This window comes from Zonotrichia albicollis, chromosome 10 (genome assembly GCF_047830755.1).
Source record: "Zonotrichia albicollis isolate bZonAlb1 chromosome 10, bZonAlb1.hap1, whole genome shotgun sequence".
Classification (NCBI taxonomy): domain Eukaryota; kingdom Metazoa; phylum Chordata; class Aves; order Passeriformes; family Passerellidae; genus Zonotrichia; species Zonotrichia albicollis.
The window spans coordinates 18,924,420-18,950,189 of NC_133828.1; the positions used below are offsets into that span (position 1 = coordinate 18,924,420).

General features: G+C 40.3%; 1 protein-coding gene across 4 annotated transcripts; it reads right to left on the bottom strand.

Annotated features, from left to right (window-relative positions):
- Positions 1 to 133: 133 nt before the first annotated feature.
- SF3B1 (splicing factor 3b subunit 1) lies at positions 134 to 23,920 on the bottom strand. Of its 4 annotated transcripts, XM_005490906.4 has the most exons (25): positions 23,761 to 23,919; positions 17,796 to 17,962; positions 15,694 to 15,795; positions 14,893 to 15,007; positions 12,979 to 13,058; positions 11,667 to 11,834; positions 11,280 to 11,514; positions 10,307 to 10,519; positions 9,788 to 9,909; positions 8,955 to 9,152; positions 8,762 to 8,863; positions 7,281 to 7,460; positions 6,702 to 6,788; positions 6,304 to 6,574; positions 5,883 to 6,028; positions 5,649 to 5,795; positions 5,403 to 5,528; positions 4,782 to 5,003; positions 4,348 to 4,530; positions 4,144 to 4,255; positions 3,936 to 4,056; positions 3,525 to 3,656; positions 2,400 to 2,672; positions 1,714 to 1,930; positions 134 to 765 (listed from the first exon to the last, which is right to left on the bottom strand). In XM_005490906.4, exons 1-25 carry the CDS (start codon positions 23,786 to 23,788, stop codon positions 607 to 609), a joined length of 3,906 nt encoding a protein of 1,301 aa, XP_005490963.1. In that variant the 5' UTR covers positions 23,789 to 23,919; the 3' UTR covers positions 134 to 606. The 4 variants fall into 4 exon arrangements, with proteins under 4 accessions (XP_005490963.1, XP_005490964.1, XP_074404317.1 ...); XM_005490907.4 differs by lacking the exons at positions 14,893 to 15,007; positions 15,694 to 15,795; positions 17,796 to 17,962; positions 23,761 to 23,919 and adding an exon at positions 13,372 to 14,830; XM_074548216.1 differs by lacking the exons at positions 134 to 765; positions 1,714 to 1,930; positions 2,400 to 2,672; ... (15 more) ...; positions 11,280 to 11,514; positions 11,667 to 11,834 and adding an exon at positions 13,372 to 13,427 and having other exon boundaries at positions 23,761 to 23,920.
- Positions 23,921 to 25,770: the final 1,850 nt, after the last annotated feature.

Consider the following 25,770-nt stretch of genomic DNA (forward strand, 5'->3'; position numbering starts at 1 on the left):
CCACCAGGATACTCCAAATGAAGCAGTAACAAGAAGAAATGAAATACTTTTTCCATGAAAATAAACTGATGCTACTACAACCATCAGCCAGGCTACAGCTACATTATTGCATGACAAAGATACACACATTAACTACAGTTGGTACATTTTTCTTATTTATTCAAAAGCTAGTGGATGACAAAAAGGGTTAAAATGTTTTATACCACCTATTCATTACATAAACAAATACTTAATCCAAAGGAACTTATTTTACAAGCCCCTCTGTCCAAAAAACACACACAAATTAGTTTTTATACACAAATGTTTATTTCTCAAATAAACTTCCCCTTTAAACACAAGGAATGAAATCTAAATCTTCATAAAGATGGATCCAAAACAAAATCCCTCCAGTACTTTGTAATTACTGTTTTGTTGGTCACTACTGGCTTTAACTGTTTAACATCAAAAAACGAGGACATATTTAAAAAATCATGCTACTGGATACCTAGCTCTGCCTCTGACCAGCTCTACGCTGATCTCCAAAATTTTAAAATTTTACATCATGAAATCCGAAGCATTTAACTGAACAACAGCTGTGCATTAAACACAAACAACTGAACAAGAAGATTATAAGATGTAATCAAGTTCATAACGAATATAGGTGTTCTTGTCATCATTATAGATTCTTGGGTAATGTGCTATCAGAGCATCCTGTGAGCCAATGTAGATTGAATTGTAGATCTTCCAATAAACATCTCTGACTTTTCTGGCAGGGTGAAACAAACCCTAGAAAACAGAAAAGAAGAAAATGTAATAAAAGCTTGCAGTTCCAATGTTGCTTTATTGAATTTAATCAAGTGTTGCAAAACAAGCATTTAATAAACGGACAGAACATACAAGCTCTAGGAAAAAACATTTCTATGTACTAACAATATACAGACAGTACTTGCAGGAATATGCACTGCAAGAGACTTGCATCTTCCTACTGACCTCAGTACCTTCATGCTGAGGTCCCCACACTGCAAAAGTCTGAAATTTCCTATCTGCAAATTATTACTAAAATGCTGTCACACCTTCACTACACAGACCTGCATGACTTTAATCCTTGCTCCCCACTGTTAGGTGAGTTTTAATTCCATAGCCAACACAGCCACTGTCACATGCTGTGACACAAAGTAACACAGAAAAGGAGTCTTCAGATTTTACCACCCCATTTACAGAAGGTGAACTGCCCAGTGTTGCTCTAGCAGTACCAAGTCTAATCAAAGCACTGTTTATAGTGCTGCACTCTTGTAAACATCTCACTTTTTCTCTTGGCTAACAACAAATCACGACTATTAATCCTATCCTCTCGTTTATTTATCTGATTACTTGTCATAACCCCTCCCACAGCTAATTTATTCCCCAGACATTAGTTCACATCCTCAAAATTTGAGATCCTTCCAATTTAGAAATCGAAGTGCCAGGCTATTTTAGTCAACTGATATTCTAAGTTACCTGCTCTTTCTACACAAGTTCTGTGATGTAATCAGTTATCTCCCTATACCAAACCCTCTGTTTACTGCCTATTTCCACTATTCAAGTCCTTGGCACAGAGTATTTGTTTAAAAAATACTTTGGAGACAAAAAGCCCATTTTTCCATTGCTGGAAATCATCTTCAGCTGACTTTTCTGTCTGGTGGAAAGAAGTCCTGCCTGACAGCTCTATCTGCTGCCCCAGCACACAGACCATACCTGTAAGCAGTACTGTAACATCCTGCAGGGCCCAATCGCCACTCTGAGGCCCTCCAGAGCCCCCATAACTGCCTGGATGACGTGAGGAGAGGTTTCAAACACGTTGGGCCACACGTAGTTTAACAAGTGATTAAGAGAATCCTCACAGCCAAACCCATAAACACCAAGGGACATGTGCTGCACCACAGCACTGGCTGTTTGTCTGTGCACCAGATCCCTGCAAAGAGAACAATGGGAAATAATAAATGAGACTTAGAAGCAACATGACTGGACAAGCATACTGTTTCTTTTCAGTAACGCTTTTCTTGAAAGCACTAATAACACTTTCAAGCCATACTTAGTGACAGCAATGGGCAGAGTATAAAAAATGAGTAAAGTGAAAAAAATGGGAGTTTTCTGACAAATTAATGCACTCCAATTCCACAGAAGTACCAACAATAGAAATTATCAAAAGCAGTTTCCATGTAAGAAGTCTTGACTCACTGAAGATGCTTTTATAATTTTAATCTTCAGAATTATTAGTAAAATTGGAGCAAATTGTTTGCAAATAATAGCTTACAAATTATGCTGGTCACTTAAAGTCTTCAGCAAAGAAGGACAATATGCATATCTGCTACCATTAACAATCAAGTATATCCTTAAAAAAGTCACTATGGGTAACTGTACCACAGAAGAAGTGCACTCACCTGTCCATTAAAGCATCTTCAAGCAATGGTGTAACAGCATAAATGTAATCTTTTCCCATCTCTCCAATGTATTCAAACAGGAAAGAAAGCGATTTTAACACACCATTCTGGACATTCAGTTCTGGAACTCTGTATTCATTCATGAGTGCAGGCAGCACTGTGAAGGGTGAGCATGTTTCAGCCACAATAGCAATAGCTACTGTAGTACATACTCTGTTCTGCCTTTCCTGTACTTTCAAGTTGTTTAGCAGTGTGGCCAATACATCGTGAGGTCTGGAAGAGACAACATGGACATCCATGTCAATAGACTCAGTGAGGATTTGGAAAAAATTAGTTAAGCTTCAAAAAAGTGGCAGAGAAACATGGTTTAGCCCTCATAAATAGTTTAGAGAATTAGGAAACAAACTGAACGCTAAACATGAAACACTGAACTCTAGAACAGCTAAAGGATTTATTTTCATAGCAACATTTTTACTTTGTCTAGACTCAGCTTTTTCCCTGCCCTCTGTTCTTCCACTTGTGAACTCTGTAGAGTAGCAGCACTATTACTCTGATCCCAGAGGAAATTACAGACTTGTATAAAAACAAGTATTGACAGAGATAGGTTATGTTATACATGGAGATCAGTTACAGCACTCCCCTGGTTGCTTGCCCTATCTGCATTCAGCCAGTCATCAGTCTCTTACAGAACACACATAAAGGTGGCAACGGTGCCTCATTCTACAATGTGCTGACTTGGAGTATGACCTTAGTGGAAACAAACCTTTAAGAATTGATAAAACTAGTGATTTGGTGGGGGGGAGGGAAAAAAAAAGAGAGAAGATAAATTCTTTAAAGGAGTTTATGAAATAATACAAAGAGGGTGCGAATGCACACCACAGTAATTCATGAGACAACAGCTCTTACTCTGAGTAAGATTTTAACCTTATTAGTCCACAAATTTTGTTCAGAAGTGCAACATCCTATGTTAATCAAGAATACGTGATTATAGTTTTCAAAATGAGAAAAACAATGTCTGCACATGTAAAATGTAGAGAAGTTTGAGTATTTCCCACCAGAAAACTAACAATCATCACTATATTTGGTAACTGTGTGAAGAAGTGGACGAGCATTAAACCAACTTACCCAATAGCTTTTGCAATATAACCAAAAGTGTTCACTGTGGCTCTTCTGATAGCTTTCTTGTGAGCTTTTAATAACTCAAGCAGTTCAAAGCAGATCCTCATCCATTCTCTTGCAGAAACATACTCTGCACCTCTGAAAGAGAATAAAGTGAGTAACCTCTTCAGTGATGCTAGAGATTTTTACATAAAGCCACAAACTGTAGCACCTATTCATTTGCTATCCACAGAGGTAAGCTTAACCATTTCCTTTATTAGGTAATTCAACAGTGTGTCTGCTAAGTATTTCAAGTTTTGGGCACAACTTCAGAAATATCAAGAGACATGACAACGAGTACCCAGAAGCCAAAGTTGAGCTTCTGCTACAGTAATTGCCCACAAAGAAGGTTAGCTATTTTAACATTACTCAGCTTACCTGTCTGCAATACGCCCAACAAGATCAATACAATTTTCCTGTACTTTCTCATGTCTGTTCTTCAAAATAGGTGTCAACCGTGGCAGCAGGTCTTTGATTGGTGGTGTCATCTTGTGCATACCTATTGAATTCAAAGAGGCACATTTAGTTTTACAGAGGTTTTTTTATTTTGCTCTTGAAGAGACAAGTAATCAAGACAAAAACATACCTATAACATTCACAATAGCCTTAAGCGCTCCAAGTATGCTGCCCAGTACTTCAGGATATTCTTCACCCAGGTACTCATACAAAACAACACCCAAGTGTCCCATCAGTTTTTCCTACAAGCAAGCAAAAAGAGTTAGAAGGTCATTTTCCCTTCCTCTCTCATTACTATGAGCTGCCAGAGCAAATCTGGAAGAGAAGTCCATACCTCTTGACAAGTCTTCATGACAACTGCAGTACGAGAGATCAGGTCAGCAGCCTGCTGCCTGACTTTGGCTGATTTGTTGTTCAAACGCCACAAAACTGTACCACAGATCTGTGGCAAGTAGGGTTTCACCCTTTTGCCCAGAGCATTAACCACTGTGCCAAAACCATTCAGCATCACAGAATCCTGAGGGAAAAAAACAATGAAGGACAATCAGACAAACAGCATCACTACATTTTACCTAAACTTGCCATAATCTAAAATTGCTTTTAAAACGCTAACACATTCCAGAGATTGTTTCTGGATTTCACTGATTAGAGCACTGACATCTAAAAAGGGATTCTAAAAATCTAACTCAGAAGCACACATTTCTGTATAACTAACAGTGAGATGGCTTACAATTCCAGGGAATGGAACACTCCAACCCTAGGCCTTACCTCTGTGGTCTGTTCCTGGAAGGCGTACAAAATACCATCAATGAGCTGTTCTTCCAGTTTGTGATCGATGTCTGCTGCCCCCAGATTTCCCATGATCTTCTCAATTGTTTCCATGACCATCTTTCTGTACTGCTCAGCCTCATCTTTCAGATCATCCACAATTCTAGAAATAATTTCTGCTGCTCCAACTTTATTTGCCAGCTCCACAGTCGTATCAACCAACTGAAATACAGAAATGTTAAATAAGCAAGCATTAAAATTATGCTTAAAAGTAGTTAAAATCTACTTTCTACACCTTGAAAATAATTTCCCTAGTCTGAAGAAACAGATTAAGTCCACTACAAAAAACTAGTTTTGGCTTCAGAAATCATCTAGTGTTTCTAAGAACATAAATTAGGTGAACCACCCCACTTTGCAAGTGATGAAGACATTCACAGTTGTAAAATGTCATGATAACCCCCTAAAAACCTAAAAATCTTCTTAGCTACACAACTTCTAAATTGCTAGTAAAAACAAAAATCAAGTTTCAGGACACAGACAAAAAAGTATTTAGCCTGAATGAACACTCTAATTTTCTTCTACTGTAAATAATTTCCCAGCTAAAAAAAACACCAAAATTACCTGTCTGTAATTTCTTCTGTCCAGTGCCATTCTGTGCTGCCAGAAATGTTTGAAGAAGGGTGGCAAGATTTCTGTTTTAATGTAGTTTGCTTCAACACCATCTGTACCACAACACTGCTTTACCACCTGACAGGAAATAAAAATCCAACAATTTTAATCTGGTGCAGGGTGTGGGGTTTTTTTGCTTTTGTTTGGATTTTTTTTATACATATTCAGTATCAATGCAAAACTATCATTGTGACATACCTTTAACACAATTTTTTTCATCTCTTCATCAGGAGACTGGAACTCTCTGATAAGAATCAGCATGACTTCTCTGGTGTAGTAGTTTGCATACTCAGCATCCATGAGTGGAATCAAGTAACCAATGGCCTTCAAGAACGCAGCCAAACCCTATTGAAATGCAAAATATGTCTCTAATAAGTTACAGCAGGAACACATCCATTTCAGTTCAAACTAAAGAAAGTATTTTGGATTTACCTTTCCTCTGTGTTGACGTATACCCTTCCACAAGGGCTTCAGGACAGAGTCAAATGACTCAATACCATAGGGAGTGGCTGCCTCAGCCAAAGCAGCAATGGCCAAAGCGCTGATGGTGCGAACCTTCTGCTGCTCATCCACCAGCCCTGCAAGAGATCAGCCTTTAGTACCACTTCTTGTACTCGTGCCTTAAGTTCAAATTAGCAACAACAGAGCAGCAGTGTAAAAGGGATTAACTTATTTGCAGGAATACTGAACAATTATTTGTCTTTATTCACCTTTCAGAGTCAGCTGAAATGTTTCTCAGTGTCACAGCAACAACAAAACCAGGACCTTACTGTCACTGTGCCTTATTGAGATATAAAAACTTCCAGATAGAAAGTGGGTAAAAAAAAACTTTGTCTGGGAAAGCAGAACTTACCATGCTCAATAATTTCAACCAAGCTCCTGAGATGAGGCAGGATAGCGCAACCCATAAGAATAGCAATCTGCTGTACAATCTTGATGCCAGTGTGCCTGGCCTGCCAGGATTTTTTGCTTTTACAGACAGCTTTCAGGAAGGGTAACAGAGAAGGGATGCCCAGAGCAGATGCAACAACAGCAAAGGCTCGAGCTGTTGTATTTCTGACATACTCATCCATGTTATCGATATCAGGTCGCATTGTGGAGATCATTGTTGCCAAACCTGCAGCCTGCAGGACAAAACACAAAACATGCCAGTTGGATTTATGAACAGCACAGCTAATTGTTCTGCCATGCCTATAAACATGCAGCTATATGTAAGCTAACTCAGTGCTTTAATAAAGGATGCTGCTTTACCTTAGCCAAGTTTGAAATAATTTCTCTGCCTTCCACTCTAGCATAGTAGTCTTCATCAATCAGCAGTGGTTCAATGACGACAAGGATCTAAAAAAGATAAACAAATTAATATTTCCTTTTATTAATACTTATTATACTATTTCTATTACTATATTAATATTACAGTATTATTCTATTAATACTTATTATACTATTACTATTTCATGAAACAGAGATGATTCCATTAATTCAAGCTTAAAGCCTTACAATGATCAGAAAAAATTAAATCTATTGCATTGTTTTTTACAGTTCTTAAGTCTCTTAAGGATGTAGCCTGGAGACACTACCTAGATCAGATAAGGTACTTCCCACCTCCAAATATGCATATATCATATTTACATCATGCCTCAATACTGTACAACCTACACTCCAATCATACCATAAAAACTTTCAAGTTTGGTTAAAGAAACATGAAAGTGAAATATGTCTAAAAAAAGTGGCATCATCCTCTTCTCATATGCACATAAAATGCAGTAAATGCAAATCAGAGATGAAATGGCAAAATGCAAATCAGAGATGAAACAGCAAGCTGCAACAGACCTTGTGTACGTATGGTCGGACCAAGTCATCCAATTTGTACAGAATTCTGTCGATGACTTTGACAAGCAAGTGCCGCTCCTGATCTTCGAGTGTTGGAGACATCAGCAGGGGCAGGATCTGATTGAACAGCGGCCCCGCTCCGAATTCCCGAGCTTTATCGGTAATTTGCCGCAGCGCAGCCTGAACAAAACCAGAACACCTGCCAGTTAAACTAAGGAAGCGACACTGAACAATCATAAAACAGGTACAACCAAGTTAAATGTTAACTGATGCATCCACAGGCTTCCAAGTATCTGCCCCAAGCACCACAAAACTATTTCAAGCATTTTTAAGTTGATCTGTTAAAATACAATTGTGTGGTGACAAACACTGTGTTGTCAGTGCCCAGGTGTTCAGTTTTCAAGAGAAGCATACTTGTGAGCTGATACTGGCTCCCCTTGGAAAACAGCTTCACAGCCCTTGTTTGCATCCAGGCAGCTTGGGGCTTGGTCAGTTTAGAGCATTTGCAGAAAAGACTGCTATTATGCTGCCTAGTGCTTAAGGCCAAAACTTAAAGAAGAGCTACACTAAGTAGCTAATTTAAGTGAAAGACACAAAATCCAGAAAGTTACAAAGCCGTGTAAGCAAAACACACTATAAAATCAGTTTCTCATAATTGTAAAAAGAGCAAAAATCATACAAGACCTACACCATTTAGTGACTGACATTACTGTCAAAAAAAGCAGCAGTACTAAATTATACTCAATAACAAAAAGCCACACAGATATAGAAGAGGAAGAACAAAAGCACTGAACAGAGTGTCCTGTTCTGGCTGAAACTGATTTTCTCTACAGACCCTAATATGGGGCTGTGTTCTGGATTTGTGCTGGAAACAGTGCTGATTAACACAGGGATGTTTAGTTACTGCCAAGCAGGGCTTACACAGAGTCAGGGCCTTTTCGCCCTCTGACCCCACCCTACCATTGAGAAGGCAGATTGGCACAGGAAATTGGGAGGGGACACAGCCAGGACAGCTGGCCCAAACTGCCCAAAGGGATGCTCTACATCTATGGCACCAGGCTCAGCATACAAGCCAGCTGGAAAGCCGGCCAAGAGTTGCTGCTAGGGGACTGCCTAGGCATCACTTGAGTTGGTGGTGAACAAGTGTTTTCCATCTGCATAACTTGTTTCCTTGGGGTTTATTTATCCTTTTTTTTTTTCTGTTATTTTCCTTTACTATTATTTCTTGTTATCTCAGTACACAAGTTTTCTCACTTTTACTCTTCTGATTCTCTCCTTCATCCTACTACGGGAAGCAAGGGGAGAAGCAAATAGCTGTGTGGGGCTTAGTTAACAGTTGGGTTTAAATCACAATAGATAGCAAAGCTTACAAAATTATCTTCAAGAGAATCCCATGGATGGACAACTAAAGCTAAACCTGAAAACAAACACCAATTTTTGAAAAATTGGATTGCATAAATGTATCTGGCAATTCATCTTACCTTTCGCATGGGAGGCGTGCCATTCTTTATTTTCAGAAGTAATTTCATTATTTTTCTCTCTTTCTGTTCCTCAGGACTCAGAGTCGATTCATCAACATCAACCTGCCAATAATTACAGACAAATAAATGGGCATTGCTATATAATCAAAAGAGAGCAGTGAAGTTCAATCAGCATGAGTGAAATCTCCTTTACCAGCAGCTTGTCGAAGTACTGGATATCGTCTGGTTTCAGGAAGGGCAGGTTGCCCGATGGCTGGTCATTGACACTCTTCATGGTGCGGTCCTCGGTCTGCATGTGGAACCCCGTCATACCCCCCAGGGGCGTGGGAGTGGCTGTGAGCTTCCGAGCAGGGGTACGGATGGGCACGTAACCTGCTGGGGGTGGCAGAACCTGAGAAAGAAAGACAAAATTCATTTTAATTGCAACAGATATGAAAAGAAGAACCCATCAAACACAAAACGTTGAAGCTTGAAGTTGTAGCTTTCGCTTTATTTGTCTGGGGATTTGTGTGTTACTGCATACAACAGGTCCCATGTTCACAGCAATACAAACTCATCCTGAGAGCGTGTATTTGCACTTATCCTGTACTGCCAACGATTCAGAAGAAAACTCACTCCCATTGCTGAGAGCTGGGATAATAAACTGTGAAATCTCCAAGGATTAAAGAAGTACTTCAATAACTGAATCAACATAGTATTCTTGCTGTCTCAGTAATTGTTGACCCTCTTCCATGTTTGTTTCTATCAGTTTCACAGTTTCTATTTGTTTCACAGTTTCTATCAGCCCATACAAAGTACATTTCTGGCCCTGACAAGCACTTCCAGCACTGAGAAGCACAGCAGTGATTTGCCTGTGAGATCACCTTTAGACGCCCCTTTCTAAGGAATTTATACTAAGTCAAACAAGTGTGTACAATCAATACGTAATGTGAAACATTCTACTTCTGGGGAAAAAAAAAAACAGTAATCCCTGGTAGGAAAAAAACTTCATCATGGTCTGCTGTTATTTTAATCCAGATTAATTACCTTATATCCTTCAGGAAACATAGCATCCAATTCCTCATCAGAAAGTGGTCTGTTTCTCTCATCAATTTCCCTCTCCCAGCGCCAAGCCTGCAGCTGTTCAGGAGTCATGCTCATGATGTGACCTATATTCAAATTTTAAAAAAATAAGTATTTTTAAAAAATCCTTTTGTATGCAGAAGCAGATGACTTGTTTACTTAACTTTTTAATGCTCTCGAGTCAAAGTTTCCATAGCACCTGAACTCTGTAGCCAAATAAGATGTCAAACTTTTACAGAGCCTTTCATCATTTTTTACCAACTAAACTGAACAGCAATAGGTAAGTAGCATTAGCCTCAATTCCTCTCCAGAAATGAGTTGCCCTGGGCATTGCCACAAAAATAGTATACTGAGCATACACTGACTGCTTTCATACAGGCAGGAGAGCATGCTGGGCAGAAGTCCGTTTCAAAAGACAACACAAAAGGAAATTCTTCATTCCCACAACACAAAGAGAAGCCTTGGACAAGGGACTGAGCTCACCTGGTGTAGGGGTTGCCATGTTCATAGCTGGGGTTCCAATGGGTGTTTTGCCAGGTGTCAGAACAGGAGTGCTGCCGCCCATCTGGCTCGCAGGCGTTTCATCCCAGCGGGATTTCCTTTTGCTCGCTCCTGGGGTCGGTGTCTCACCAATGGAGTCACCGCCTCTGTCTGTACGAGGTGTCTCAGCCCAGCCACTGCCATGGCCCGGAGTATCTACGGAAAAACAAACCAGATCTTCTCAGAAAGCTGACCAGTATATATTCCAACTATACTATCAATATTCAAATCCATTTTCAGTATCAAATTAACAGCAGGCTAAAAGTAAAGACTTTGCTGAATATTCAAAAAACCTAGGCTTTACACTAAAAAGATCTAACAGAGAAATTTGTTTTACGAGAAAAGTGTCATCTTCTTACTGAACCTTAGCATAAAAAGAGTCTTAAAAAAACAAGAACTACTCAGATATTCTAGGAATTGAGCAGAGTACTCCATGTACTCCCTTGATAGAAGCATTATAAAAAGCAGGTAACAAGTGTTTCACTGTTCTCTGACACCAGAGTCAAATTCAAATTAGGCAGGTGAGATGCTTCTCTAACTTGTTTTAATAACAACCTTTTTAAAAACCCCATAACAATTAAAAAACAACACACAAACATATTATGAAAAGTAATTTGACGTGTGTTTTTCCACTGTGTCCTTTATACACTAAAAACCTCACCTGCAGCAGTCATTAGCTATGACAAAACTGTTGTTCCATATTGGAGCTGAGATACTATCATGGATGCCACTCAGGCACAGGCAGAACCCAATGCTGAGAACTCAGACAGTAACAATTCCCCACATCAACCACTAGATGTCAGAATATAATTACTTTTTGCCTGGATTCTGAACTCACTGCTTACGTAAGGTGAAAAAACCCAGCACAATGAACCATTCCAAACTTATGATGCACCTCCCAGTTTGCCATAAATACCTCTTTCTGTTTTGGGGGTTTCATCCCAGCGATTTTTGCGTGCACTGGAAGTGGCACCCCCATGGCCTGGCGTTGCGTGCCCAGGCGTGTCCCGGCCGGGCGTTGCAGCTCCTGCTGGGGTATGGCTGGGAGTGGGATCCCAGATCTTGGAGCCTGGGGTGGCACCTGGAGTTTCGCTTCCCTTTGCACGGCCTGGGGTTTCATCCCATCGCAGGGATGGGGTGTGCCCTGGAGTCTGCACGAGACAAAACCAAAAGTGTGAGTATCTCATCCTGTACAGTAAAACATTGCTAGCTGTTCTTAAGTACAGTAAGAAACTTCTGACACTCAAGAGGATAAGCACTGATTATGCCTTCTGTAGACAGCTGATGAGCACTAGGTCATTACCTCTGCTTGATCCCAACTGGACAATTTCTTAGGTGTAGCACCAGGAGTCTGATCAGCTGTCTGATCCCAACGCCGTTTGCGTTTTGAAGGTGGCTGAGAAGCGGCTCCATTGACGACTTTAAGCTCTCCAGCTTTAGCTTTTTCAGCTAGTTGCTGCCTAATTTCCCTCTGTTCAAGAGCACAAAAACAAAAACGTAAGAATTTTTCAAATTATACCTTTAAAAGAGCTTTTTTAATATCTTTTTATGCTTTTTTTGCAGTTTTGCTCAAATAACCTGCAGTTAGCCACTGCTTTATTTCAAGGCCACTCTTTTTCCAAATTCTTCTATAGTGCCAAGGGAGCTGTATTTGAGGGGCTGTTTTTAAATCAATTTTTCAATAAAAGCCATTCTTCCAGCAAATGCACAGGGAATTTTTGAAGCTATCAGTTTCTGTCACCGATAGGTATATGCCTTAAAACCATTAGCCACCTGTTTCAAAGAAGTCCCACTTCAGTAAACTAGATGGATGACTTAGAAAATATGTTCACAGGAGCTACATCCCATGACATGAAAAAGCCCTGAAATTCTTATTTTAAATCCTGAGATGATACTGCTGAAACAGCACACTAACAGAGACTGTCTTGCACTTATCAGTGGATCCATAAGCAGTAAGACTGCCAAAATTATGAAATAATTCCTCACTTAAGATAAATCAATGTTAGAAGTGACTGGAACTACAAGGTCTTGTTCCAATTAGCAAGATGGTACTGGAGGTATTAGACAAGAAATCTGTTTATATTATCAATATCTTTTTAACTATTAAATAAATTTTAAAGCATGTTTTTGGGTTTTCTCCTTTTTTTAGACATTTAAAACCAAATGGCAATCTTATACCCAATCTCAGTACTGCAGGGCTGTTGTAGGTACTTCATCAAAAGCCTTTTAAAAATCACCCTGTCTACCTATACAGAGAGCTCACAAAAACAAACATCTCTCACACTGAGTAATTCTCAATTAGATTTTCTCTCCTCCTCTGAAAGATAATAATGAACAAGAGAAAGTCCAAGTTTTTTTAAAAAAAATCCAGATTAAAATGTATTGAGACTATTTTTCCCTGCATTGCTTAAGTATCACACAGAACAGATGTTTTTTTAGAACTTCCATCTTTAAATTCTATTGACTTCCAACATATGAAGAATGTGATTTTCCAAAGAAAGGGGCTTTTAAGTCAAAACAAAGTGAAGAGAATTTACGCTCCCACTTTTGGAACATGCTTTCTAAGGCTGTAACATGAAACTCAGCCCACGTGGAAAACCCTCCCCTCCACGCACCTCTTCTTTTGTTAAATGCTGTTCACGCATAACATCCATGTATGTTCTGGCATTCATTTTAGGGTCTGGAGTCTTCCCTCCTGCAGAAGAGAACAGCAACAGGAATGGAGCACAATGAGTACAGGATAAGCAGAAACTATGGACTTCTACTGTCCTGCTCTAGTATTATATTATTCCATGATCATTTAATTTTACTTTTTGATCGAAATTTTTTAAAATTACATGTATCTTACGTTTATTCAGTTTGCTGATCAATTTAACCTGTTTGAACACAAACATAACTACTGCAGTTTCAAACAAATATTTTAAAGCCGATAAAAATGATAAAATGACAACACAGTTAAGAGTCTTCAGAAGTGATGGGTTCCTGGGTTGCTAATCCGGAATACGTACACTTTCGTGCCTTTGTCTCCATCAGCAGTTCTGACTTCAAGCAGCAGAATAGAAGCCTAGAAAATTATCTCTTTACCATTAGTAACACTTTGGAAAGATATTTATCATCAAAACATTACCTTGTGTAAGCTGTTAAATCCTACTTGTTATCTGACTATAAATAACTATTGCATACCTAAGTAATGTTTAAATTGTTTTATCATAAAGACCCATTTATAAGTTTGACAAATCTGGACATGTCTCACACACCTTCTAGTGTCATATTGTAACAGGGCTTCATTCAAAATAAAAATAAAACAAAATAAAAAACCCCAAAATACTGTTTGATGACACTTTCCCCCTCTTCTCTTCTCAAGGGACACTTGTGATTGGGATCTGAATGCAATACAGTACATACACCACCACAACAATACTCACAGGTAATGGGTTTTGTACACCATATGTTACTTTATGCTCTGTATCTTGCATTAACTGAGGTTTTAAATATATTAAAAGAAGCCCAACTTTATAGAAATGAGACTTGTCAAGAAAAACACTTTTCTTTAAGAAAAATGTGCAGATTTGCTATACAAGTGGTATAGCTATTATACTTTAGGGAAAAAAATAAACTTCTTAAACATTTCTATGCTGAAGATCACTGCCCAATTGGCTGTGTCTTTCTGACACTAGCTTTGATAGGACTTTCCTTTGGAATACTTTTTCACCATAATCTACACAGGATGTGTTGAACTGCACCCTTAAGAATGCAGACAGGACTGGCATATAGCAGTACTGCTGTAGGAAAGAAATTAAGGACAGTTAGTATGGGCCTGTGAATTCTGACAATACATGTTTATATCAATTACAATTAAGCAAGTAAAATAATTAATATCCCTACTAATTCATGCAGGCTGAAATTCTCATTTGTAAAACCTGCAAAATAGCTACTAATTTTAAGCCAACAGGCACCTTATTGCCACACGTGAAACTCACTCACCTGAAGAAAACTTCAGACCCACTAACACCCCTTCTCCTGACTTGCATTCTAAAATTATCAGAACAGACTTGAACTATTAATAGTATCAAAGTCTTATATATGCTTTTGCTTCTTTTAGCTATACCACCTAAAGTTTACATAGGATGGTAAGAATTAGGTGCTCTACTAGCATTTCAAAAGCAGTAACCCTGTAAGTCTATAACTTGGAATGAAAACTATCAAGGTACTGAATGAATCTGAGCACTCAATACACAAGTTGTTCAAAGTACAACGCACAACCCAAAACGAAATGAAAAGAGAAACCTTTAACCCTTTGTGTTTCTATGGCAATGGCTCATTGACAAGTTTCTTGTCCTTCTACCTGGAAAGAAAACTCGTATTATAAAGATGAAGAATATGGCATCTAAATTTTCAACCAAATCTCTATGAAAAGGGGATGTTTAAAACAAAACTAAGTTTATAAGCATGCCAACAGAAATCAAAGGGCTAAAGACAATTAAAGACAAAAATTTCATACAGGGTATAGAAAAGCCAAAATAAATTACCATCTGCAAAAGGATCGAGACGCTCAGGGGAAATTATCATCATCCGCCTGTGCTTTTTGTACTCATCTTCCCGATCTGCAATCTTTTGAGGACGGTGCTCTGCAAAAGGATCATACTAAAAACCAAGAGAGCCTGTTAGTCACAGATCTATGAAAATCAATATGAAAACTGTCAGGTACTGTATGTCAGGTACTGTATTCATTTTAAGTATTATTAAAGAGACTTAAATTATTTTTTGCCTCCACTATGCAGGAAATGTCAAAACACTATACTAACTTAAATTTTACTTCCATAACTAGAATTTCAGTTTTTTAAACACAGAACTTCTTATGAAACCATTTCTGATAAAAATTTGGTATTTTAAGAGTTTATTCACTTGTTACCAAAGCATTTCATGCTGCTGACCTTTCCCCTTCTTTTTGCAGGGTGACTTAATACTACTTCTTGTGCTTTTAAATTTTACAGAAAAATACTTCAGCAATGTAAAACTTAGGTGATTACATTTTCCTTTAAAAATTATACGTATAAAGGATATTAAGTTTCCCAGTTATTTTAATTTAACAAAGTATTGGATTTTAATTTTTTAAAATGTTGATAGTTTAGTTTCTATATTCATGTTGGCTTTACATGCACAAGTGCCAATCTTTATAACCCTGTGGAATTTAACAAGCTTGCAGCAACATTTAAAAAGCACAGCTCTTTACACAGATCTTTTATTTCCAGCAAACAAAACCTGTTATTAACACTTGTTTTCCTCAGTGCTTACAAGACTATTTTACTGTGCCCTCAATTACAACGTACCTGTTCAGTAGATTGTGGTATGTCATTAAGCAATGCCACTGGAGCATGGTATCCTGGCTTCTTCTGGCCAAGCAGACTTGTGGAAGGGTAGTCATCATCATCCTGTCAGTAAAGACATGGTGAATTGGTCATGCTGGTATTATATTTAGATAAACTAACATCAAAAAAACATGCTGTGGTCATAGAAAAGATGAAAATGGACAAGTAGAACTGCTAATTCAAAATTTTAGCAAGCTTTCTCATATAGATTTTCTTATTCACAAACTGGTGAATCAGATAAACCTGCCCATATCACTAAGAAGGCTCAAGTAATCTTCAATATGCTACATTTAACCAAGTATGCTATCTGCACTAATTAGACAAAAAGTCTGTATGTCATATCAGCACTACCATTAGTTAGCACCATTAGAACTAACTAGTTACCGTTAGAACCTAACTAGTTCCCTAGCTGGTGTGTGAGAACTGGGGCAGAGATATTCAAACTATTTTTCATACAAGTCAGATACATATATATGTATATATAGATATAGATATGGAAGAAGACTTAATAAAAAGGCTTCAGAAACAGCAAAATAATTCAGAGCTAGATTCATGTTAATTTATACTTAATCACAATGGCAATAACAAGCACTTGCCTTTGCTATTCCTTCACATCAGCAGTCAGTTTCTATTCAGTTATTCACAGCACCCCAAAAGAAAAACTGCTCATATAACTATGGAACTTTTTCAGTGAGCCCCAGAGCAATGGAAATTTTTAATAAGGCATTCTCAGAAGTCTGCAGATGACACAAGTACATCACCAAAAAAACCCCTCAAGTATCAGCTAGTACTAAACTAAACATCTTCCTCGTTCTTAGAAATAGAATTATCTCAGTGTATGATGTAGTTGCCTCTGTGCTTATGATAAGGCCTATAGATCTGACCTGCAACTGAAAATATGGTCCAATGTTTAATATTAGAAATTAACATGAGGTAATCTTACAAGTAGGATACAGAAGGAAAACACAACACAGTGAAAAAGCCAGTTCTTAAAAACAGCTCTGAAATTTGAACCAGGAATCTTAAAACAGTCACTACGATTTGCTGGCTGAAGTTTTAATAAATTTTTTACTGTCATTTGTAATTCTGGCAGCAGTAACAGAACAAAGTAAATTATTCCAGCCAAGGCTAACTGCAAGTACCAGGCCACAACTTTTTGCCTTCTGCTTGGGCTTACAGGGCTCTCAGAGCAAAATTCATTAAGTACAAGCCAGACTTGGAACTGTAGATCAGATAAGAAGGGCTTGGGGGCAGCTGGTGGAGGGCAGGCTGGCCATGACCCAGCCATGGGCACTCCCAGCCCAGAAAGCCACACGTGCCCTGGGCTGCATCCAAAGCCCCGTGGGCAGCAGGGCAAGGCAAGGCAGGGGATTCTGCCCCTCTGCTCTGCTCTGAGATCCCACCTGGAACCCTGCATCAGCTCTGGGGCCAGCACAGGAGGGACAGGGACCTGGTGGAGTGAGTGCAGAGGAGGCCACCAAGAGATCAGAGAAATGGAGCATCTCTCATTTGAGGAAAGGCCAGAGAAATGGGTTTGTTCAGAATGGGGAAGAGAGGGCTTTGGGGTGACCTAAGTGCAGCCTTCCAGCAGCTGAAGGGAGCCCAGCAGAGAGCGGGACAGGGACTCCTTTATGTGAGCATGTAGTGACAGCCCAAGGGGAAATGGCTTCTAACTGAGGAGAGTAGGTTTAGATTGGATATTAGGAAAAAAATGGTTTTCTTTGAGGGGGGTGAGGCCCTGGCACAGGCTGCTCAGAGAAGCTGTGGATGCCCCACCCCTGGAAGTGTTCAGGGCCAGGTTGGAGGTTGCTTTAAGCAACCTGGTCCAGTGAAAGGTGTCCCTGTCCCTGGCAAGATGGTTGGAACAAAATTATCTTTAAGCCCCTTCCAACCCAAATTATTTCATGCTTATGTGCTTCCTACATAAGACATAACTTGGTCCACTATGGCTTTAATGGAAATTGGTTCTACTTCAAGCAACTGCTATTAAAAATTACTCAAAATCAATTCTGAAATAGCTACAATGCAAGTCCTAAACAAACAAAATAAATAAAATTACTTACATCTTCCAATTCAGTAGCTGCAATAGATGTGACATATCCAGCAAATCTGCTGTCACTGCCACCATAAATTTCTTGATCATAATATCCTGTGGAATCAAGGCCTACTCCTTGTGCTTCATCAAGAGCAGGCTTTTTTCCTTGAATTTCTCGAATTTGTGCTTCAATATCTAGGGTAAAGACAAACACACAGTCTTGTTACACAAACATACCAAATACAGCAGCCATGTCATTATGTACAGCAAACAGTTTTTTGCCCAACCTGAAAGATTATCATTCAAGAAATAAACATATGACACACAAAACTACAAAATCACAATTCATAAGCTGGTATTCAAAAAAAGCTCCTCCTCATGTTTTAGTATGATCCAGCAAGTGTACTTTAATTATATGGCTTAAAGCAAACTATTTAACTCACTGTTACCACATCCCATCTTCTGCCAGAGGTAGCAGAGAAGCTAATTTACACCACAGCAGTATTTCTCAACACTACACTAAAAAAACCCTTTCACAACAAATGTCATCCTCTCATTAAAAAAAGCCTTTCACAATGTTATCACCAATTTTGCTAATTTAAACAACTCTGTTCAAAAGAATTACTGCACAGGTTCTCAGAACTGAGATTTAATACAACACTGTATTTGTTTCATTACATACTGCAAAGCTATACTATCTTTGAATAAGTAAATAAAAAATCCAACTCCAATATGCCATTGGGTAACAAGTTAATAAAAAAACCCCAAAACTTAGGGACTCTGTTTTCACTTTGGAAGCTCAAATGTTATTTCCTCATCATTATTCCTGCCTGCATCACCATCTTTGAAGACTGCTATTCTTCTGGATAACAAAACACTCCTCAAATGGGACAAATGGGAGCTTTGTCATTCCTGTGCTGTATCAGGATCTGACTCTAATCAACTCTGGTGGCCATCTCTGACCCTAGAAATTCGGTACTTTCAGAAAGAACATTAACTTCTTAATCCAAAAAACAAGGCATAAAATTAAACCATGCCTTCCTCCCATCTGTTGTAATGCAAGATGAAAATAAATTGCAGTAATCCAGCTATCTTCAACAAAGGCAACTGTAGTATGTTGAGGCACAGCTGTGTAAAAATTATTATTGTTTTCACGTGAATTTGGAGTTAATAGATATGGAATAACAATTATCCATACAATATAAATTCCACTAGATCAAACAATTACTTGAATGGCCAAGAAAACCCCCAAGAGTTGCATTTTATGGCTGCAGGAATATGAAGGAGCATGGCTGCAAGGAAGAATTGGATTACATTGTAATTGGACTGCAAAAGACCCTTTCAACATGAATAATTCTGGGATTCTCCCTCTCCCACCTGAAGTGCTATTGCCTGCTACCTTAACTTAAAGGGAATTTGTCAATTTACGAAAAAAGCTACAGGAAATCTTGTTCACAAATATCTTGAATCCTGAGTATTCAATAATTGTTTACTACTGTTGCTCACTCCTCTTCTCATGATGAATAAACATGACATGTTTTTACCATCAAGCCATCTTGCAAAAGACACTACACAACGTTATTCAACACCTGTTAGGAAACCTGACAAAAAATAAGAATACTTTTTTCTAAAGTTAAGATTATTAGCATTATAATGCAAATTATTGGATCAGAGTTGCTTTGTTTAAAAGTTTAAAATGTCAACACTGCAAACATCAAGCCTTAACGTCACAGCTGGGTCCTTTTCTTATCACAGACTGCCACTAACCAAAAAAAAAACCAAAAATACCCCAACAAACAACAACAACCAACCACAACCCCACAGTAAGCCAAATTATGATTCCTGAACAAAGGCATGTTCTCTAGAGGGGCAACTCTGCAGAGTTTTACCTGACACACTGCCATATAGCTACGAGTGAGAACAGCAGAACTGAGAGTTCACTTAGTCAGAAAGCAGCACTGCCTTCGTGTGAAGCACAGCAAACCTGGCAGCAAATCAGCAATTCCTGCACTGGTGCAGTGAGGAAACCCAGCACAAATTGTTTCTGAAGTCATTAAGAGTCCCACACACAGAAGATAGACCCTAAAGGCTTATAAGGAGAATCTTGCTCCAGCCATTTCAGGGCTTCCACTGAACTTCTGCAGCTTTCTAGAGCAGAGTAACTTCAGTCACCTCAGCGTTACAGACTTGAGAAGCTGAAAGCTCACAAAAGCCTCCTGAATCCAGCCTGGGGGTACCTCCTGCTGCCTGGAAAATCCTGCACAGCCCAGGGGATTCCTGTCCCTGATTGGGACAGGATTCCAAGTGGATTCCACTTGGATTCCAAGTCCAGAACTTGGAATACACTGCTCTCCAATGTGTTAGTTGTGTGAAGCAGCAGAAAGAAACTACTTCCAAATTAGGGATCTGTCTGCTGCCCTCAGAGGCACTTGCAGTGTCCTGTTAAGGTTGTGAGCAACCACCCTACGGCACAGCTATAGAGCCAAGGAAACTCAATTACCTTCTCCACAGACTTTTCAGTTATTTCTGTTTGTCCCAGAGAGGAGCAGATGAAGCTCCTGATTCCCTCTGCAGCCTGGTGCACTGCAGAACTGGGGTGGAAGGGCATACCTGGAGCTTCCATCTCTGCCAAGGACAACCCCATCAGCACCGAGGGGGTGATGTGAGGGTACCACCCCACTGCTTCCCTTATTTGCCAAGGGCAGTCAGTGGGACAACAAACACCCTGCCTCCTCAGTGCCCTGGCTCAAACTCCACAGCTGTAACCGCCTTCAGCATGCAGAAAGCCCATGGATCTTGCCTACAGATCTTCATCAGCTGTTCACTGACTCAACCAGAGCATACGGCTCCAGCACGTAACAAACACACCAGAATTCACATGAGAAGTCCCCTGCACTGCAGGATGGGCCACAGAGATTTGCTCGTGCTTAGCCTCCCACCTCTACTATCACCAACAGCTAAGTGAAACAGCTGGGGGATTTCTGCACTGAAAGTGTCAACACAAAAATATTTTCTTATTGATGGTTCTTACCAACACTTAACATACCAAGGCCTTGTCCTCCAACATTATCTTTAAAACAGTTACATTTCATTAAGAGAGTAGAGGTGTCATTCATAATTGGCGTTCTCCTTTAAATTATATCTGTTAGCAGGGTAAGGAGCATTCTCATTTTCCTACAGCAAAATCTACTGGGTTATTTATTTAAAAAAAAAAAAGTCTATATAGACTCAACAAACCTTACTGATAGCCACCCCAATTTTTAATTCATACCAGCCTCCAGGTGCCAGTTTAACTGAAGCACCTCCCAGCCCAGAAAGCCAAACCTGTCCTGACATCCAAAGCCTCGTGGGCAGCAGGGCAAGGCAAGGCAGGGGATTCTGCCCCTCTGCTCTGAGCTCCCACCTGGAACCCTGCATCCAGAACATCCTACAAAATCTGCCCTTGAACCAGGAGGCTGTAGCCACAGGCAGCCTGTTTTGGAAAGCATCACATATTTAGGTGGAAAATGCTATTTTGACATTCAAGATGTGCCAGCTAGCTTCCCTGAGCTAAGTGGCATTTCCTTTGCAAAGCTCACCCCATGTTTAACAAAGCTCTTTAATAAAAAGCAAATTAAGAAAGAGAAATTACAGTGCCTAAAGATACATTGTGCAAAGTAAACCACTTGTTTAATGGCTTAGTCAAGCAGGACAGAATGGAAACTTCACTCACAGAGAAACAGTAAAGGGAGTAGGAAATAGGGGGGAAAAAAAGAGGAAGGGGATAATATTCTCCTGATCATTCTTTTTCTGTATTTTACTCTATTATTTATATAATTTAGTATTTTAGCAGAAGTAGCTTTAACAAGCAGTTGATTTGAAACATAGCACAAATGCTGAATATTATTGAAGTCAACACACATGAATTTGAAGTCTCAACATCTAGCACAAAGAGATGCTCTCTCTATGTGCTCTATATGCTACCACACACGCAGTTCTACTCTAAACATTAAAAAATGACCCTGTGCTGAAGAGGTATTTTACAGAGTAAACAGGTTCTGTGTTTTCATGTCTTATCATATTTTTGCACATTTAGCTTGCCCTTGCATGGCTTTGTTTTTAGCTACTTTAGCACTCTTACACGTTAGATCTATTATGTTGAAAGATCTCTGTTCTTTTCTCAGCAAGAAAAAAATTTAAACTAAAAATGACCTTCAACACTATTGAAAGCTCACACATTTATGGAGGCTTTATAAGCTGCCACTTGAAACTTCACTTTTCAGCCTCAGAGTTCCCCTTTAACTATGCAGCTGACACAAACTCCAACTCTGATGGTTCTTTCAAGCTGTATCTTGAACAATCAATAAGTATCTAACAAACAATACAAATATATTAAAATATTTTAAGATGATTTAGTAACAACTCAATTCAAAAGATTAGTGATGAACTGAAAATGATAGGACAGAACTTGGAAGCAAAATAATCAAGCTGCTCAGCTAATGCCTCCATGCTGGAAAAGCCCCTTACATGATCATACCCTGTTATATATATTTTTAATTGAACTACCCTCCCCCTTCAAACCTGTTCTGATACAACACCAATCAAAACACATGCAACTGGAAGCATGTCAGTGTCTTCACTGACGTCAGTGCATCATCACCATTTGCTCCAATAAATAAACAATTTCACCTCGGGGAAAAAAAAAAGAAAAAGAAACAACCAAACCTCAACAATTCTACTGTTTTATGACAAAAATCTCTGTAGGTAGTAGGAGAGGCAGAGCACTGTGATGGGTAATACTCACTTGGGTACTATCTCACACAACTCTTACACGTCACAGCATATAAACAAAGAAGAAGACAATTTCTGTAATTGTACCAAAATACACTAGAATTCTAAAAAAAAACAGAAATCAAATTAAATTTTAAAAAAGTAAGCACAACAGTTTAATCTTTTCTTCATCCCTAAGCTCAGATTAGGTCTGTAGTGTTAAACACTACATTAACCCCACTTCCACGGGAGATGATGGATTTCCATTTAAAAAGCTTTTTCAGTGCAAAACTGAAAAAAAAAATTTAAAAATTAGAAAAAGACAACGAATGACTGGGTGCCCTCACAGTGCACAACCACCATCCAGAGGTAGTTTGCGATCAGTGAATTACGCATATAAATTAAAACAAAACACAACAGAACACCTATCGCACACAGAAACATGAGTGAAAAACCCCGAAGCAAAAACACAGCAGCAGTGCAATTCTTCAAATTCTTCTCCGGTGCCTGAAAATCCATAAGCGCAGGGCCAGCCGCAGGCAATGCCCACAAAGAGCGCTGTGATTCCCTCTGAGAAGAGCCAGAGAGCAGCGCTCGGGGCCAGCTGGAGAAGCACAGCCCGCCTGGGACAGCGCTCGGCGGCTCCACGGCCCAGGGAGCCCCGGGAGCCGAGGGAGCCGCGTTCCTGCGCCAACAGCCGGCCGCAGGAAGTCTGTGTAAAATGGCAGCGCGAACGCTCCACACCTCACGATCCTTCCCCTCCTTCGGGGCACTTTTCTCAGCCAGCACCGCGGCGGGTCAGTCTGGGCACGGCCGCGCCGTTCTCCGTGCCCGCAGCCCTGGTTACCGAGGCCAAAGGGCTCGGCGGGGGAAGGAACGGCGGTGTCGGCGTTTCTGATGCGAAACTCGCACCGGCCCCGCGGGGTTTGCACAGCGCACCGGCCGAGGCTCGATGGGAGGAAGGAGGCCGGGAGAGGGGAGTTCAGCGACCGAGCTGCCCCGCACAGGCCTGGCCGCCACTCCGTCCCACGCCAGCACGGCGAGAGCTCCCCCTCATGCCCGTCCCCCGCCCGGCCCGGTGGTGACGAGCGCAGCCGCCATTACACACAGGCCCTGCCCGCCCGGCCCCCGCCCGACGAGCCGCGCCTGGCGCTGACCGGAGCCGGGGAGCAACACAAGCAGAGGGCGATGCCCAAGCGAGGCGCGGGCGGCCGCGGACACGGGGCCTTCCGGGCTATTTTTACCTTCGTGGGTCTTGGCGATCTTCGCCATTTTGTGCAGCACCAACGACGCCGAGGCGGAACTGGCGCGGCCCCGCCGCTTCCGCCACACGGGGCCGCCAGAGCCCCCAACGCGCAGGCGCGGCAGCCGTCCCGCGGGCCGGGGGCCAGACCCCGCCCACCGCCTGATGGACGGTACGGTCAGCCAATGGCCGTGCGGGAAGCGGCGGGGACGCGTCCTGAACCCGGTCCGCTGTGAGGGAACTTCCGATGAGGGCGGTGGCAATGGAGGAGCTAAGTATGGCAAGGATTGCTGAAAACTTCCTTCCCACAGCCACTGAGGGGTGCCCCTCGGGAATTTTGGTGCTCAGCTCTGTTTGCCAAACTGCTTGACGTGGGTTTCATCTGGTCAGGGTAACTGGCCCAGTGCCAACAGGCGGATCGCTAGATAAAATAAAGCAGATATACGTTTATTGCTACAAGATGGGGGTTAACCGGATTGCAGCCCTTCAGGCAGGGCAAGTCTGTTCAATAGTTTAGTAAGGGCTCGAAAGAGGGAAGGGTAGCTGTGTTTACGAAATTGGCAGGTGGAAGAAGGAATTAATAATCATCTGACATTGATTCACATATGAAATAATCTAAGACCACAGAGGTAAGCTTCAACAAAAAGTAAAAGTTACTACATATTGGAATTTTAAGTCACTATATTAATTCAAAGTGGCAAAAATAGTCAGGAACGGATGACATGGGAAATCAAAGCTATACAACTATCCGTAGCAATATGCTGCTGCAGTGGAATTAAGTCTTACTCCAGGCCATTAAAAATTGTGTTGTGTACAAAACCTGGAAAGCAATTGTTTCATCTTACTTACCTCAGTCAAAGCCACTGATGGCATTTTATCAGAGACTTGAGCAAACTCAGTATAGTCTAGGAGAGAGGAGGAACAATCAGATATTTATGAACATGACTTAGGTGGGATGTAAACAAATTGTTTAGCAGTTCTGCAATAACTGCCCTCACACCCTTCCACATTTCATTTGGGAATTACTTTTTCCCCCCATTCTATTGATGTGATATACATAGATTTCAGCATCACTGTCTATTGTATACCTGATAACTGACTAGGATTGATTCTGTCCACATGCAAAGCCCTGGGAACTCCCCCTTACAGTCAAGTGCTGTGAACAAGCTAGTTTTTTATTGTCTCAACTTTTAGTAGTAGTAAAACGCCAAGGCTGGTTATGCAACCCAGGTACAAAGTCCACAACTGCTTAATGATTCAGCACATCAATGATATTTCATAACACAGTGTAATGTGTAAACTTCTATAGTTTATTTATTATCATATGTTTCACTGTACACCAGCTAAGTCCCAAATCTCCTCAGAAGCCTTTGCAACAAGTGAAGTCGACTTGAGAACTTTCCATCAGGTAAAATGCATAAACTCTTTCTGAAAAGGGTGATAAATGCATGATGGCAAAACTCACCTTGACTCTTCACTCACCACTCCCCTTATGTAAGCTGGTAGTTCACATTATGGCTTTTTGAAGGTTGTCTTAAAGAAAATAATGTGAAGCTCATGTTTTTGTGTTAACATGCCTATTTGATTGACCAACTGATGTAAAGATCTGTCAGTCTTTGCTTTGTATCGATTGGTTTGCAGGAGTTTGATGAACAGTTCTGCTTTTAATAACTTACTAATTAGATGTACTCAAATGTTAAGAGGAACTGTCACTGAAGGTGCAGAAAGTCCTCTGTCCTTTATTCTGTGTTATTAAACTTCCATTTGCATTTCTGGAAAGATGCACTTGCACATACTCACAGGCCACAAAAGGAGATATTTACCAAGCTGCCCAGGACATGTGACAGCAAGGTTGAGGCAAACTAATTCCCCACTGCAAGAACTGAATGCATGTAACTATTTTAAGGAAATGTCACATGCTCACTATGAAGATCAATTTGCAGTAACTTTCTCCTGTTTCTTCAGCCTGACTTCCAGCTTATCCTAAGCAGAACAGTTACAATATTTCATT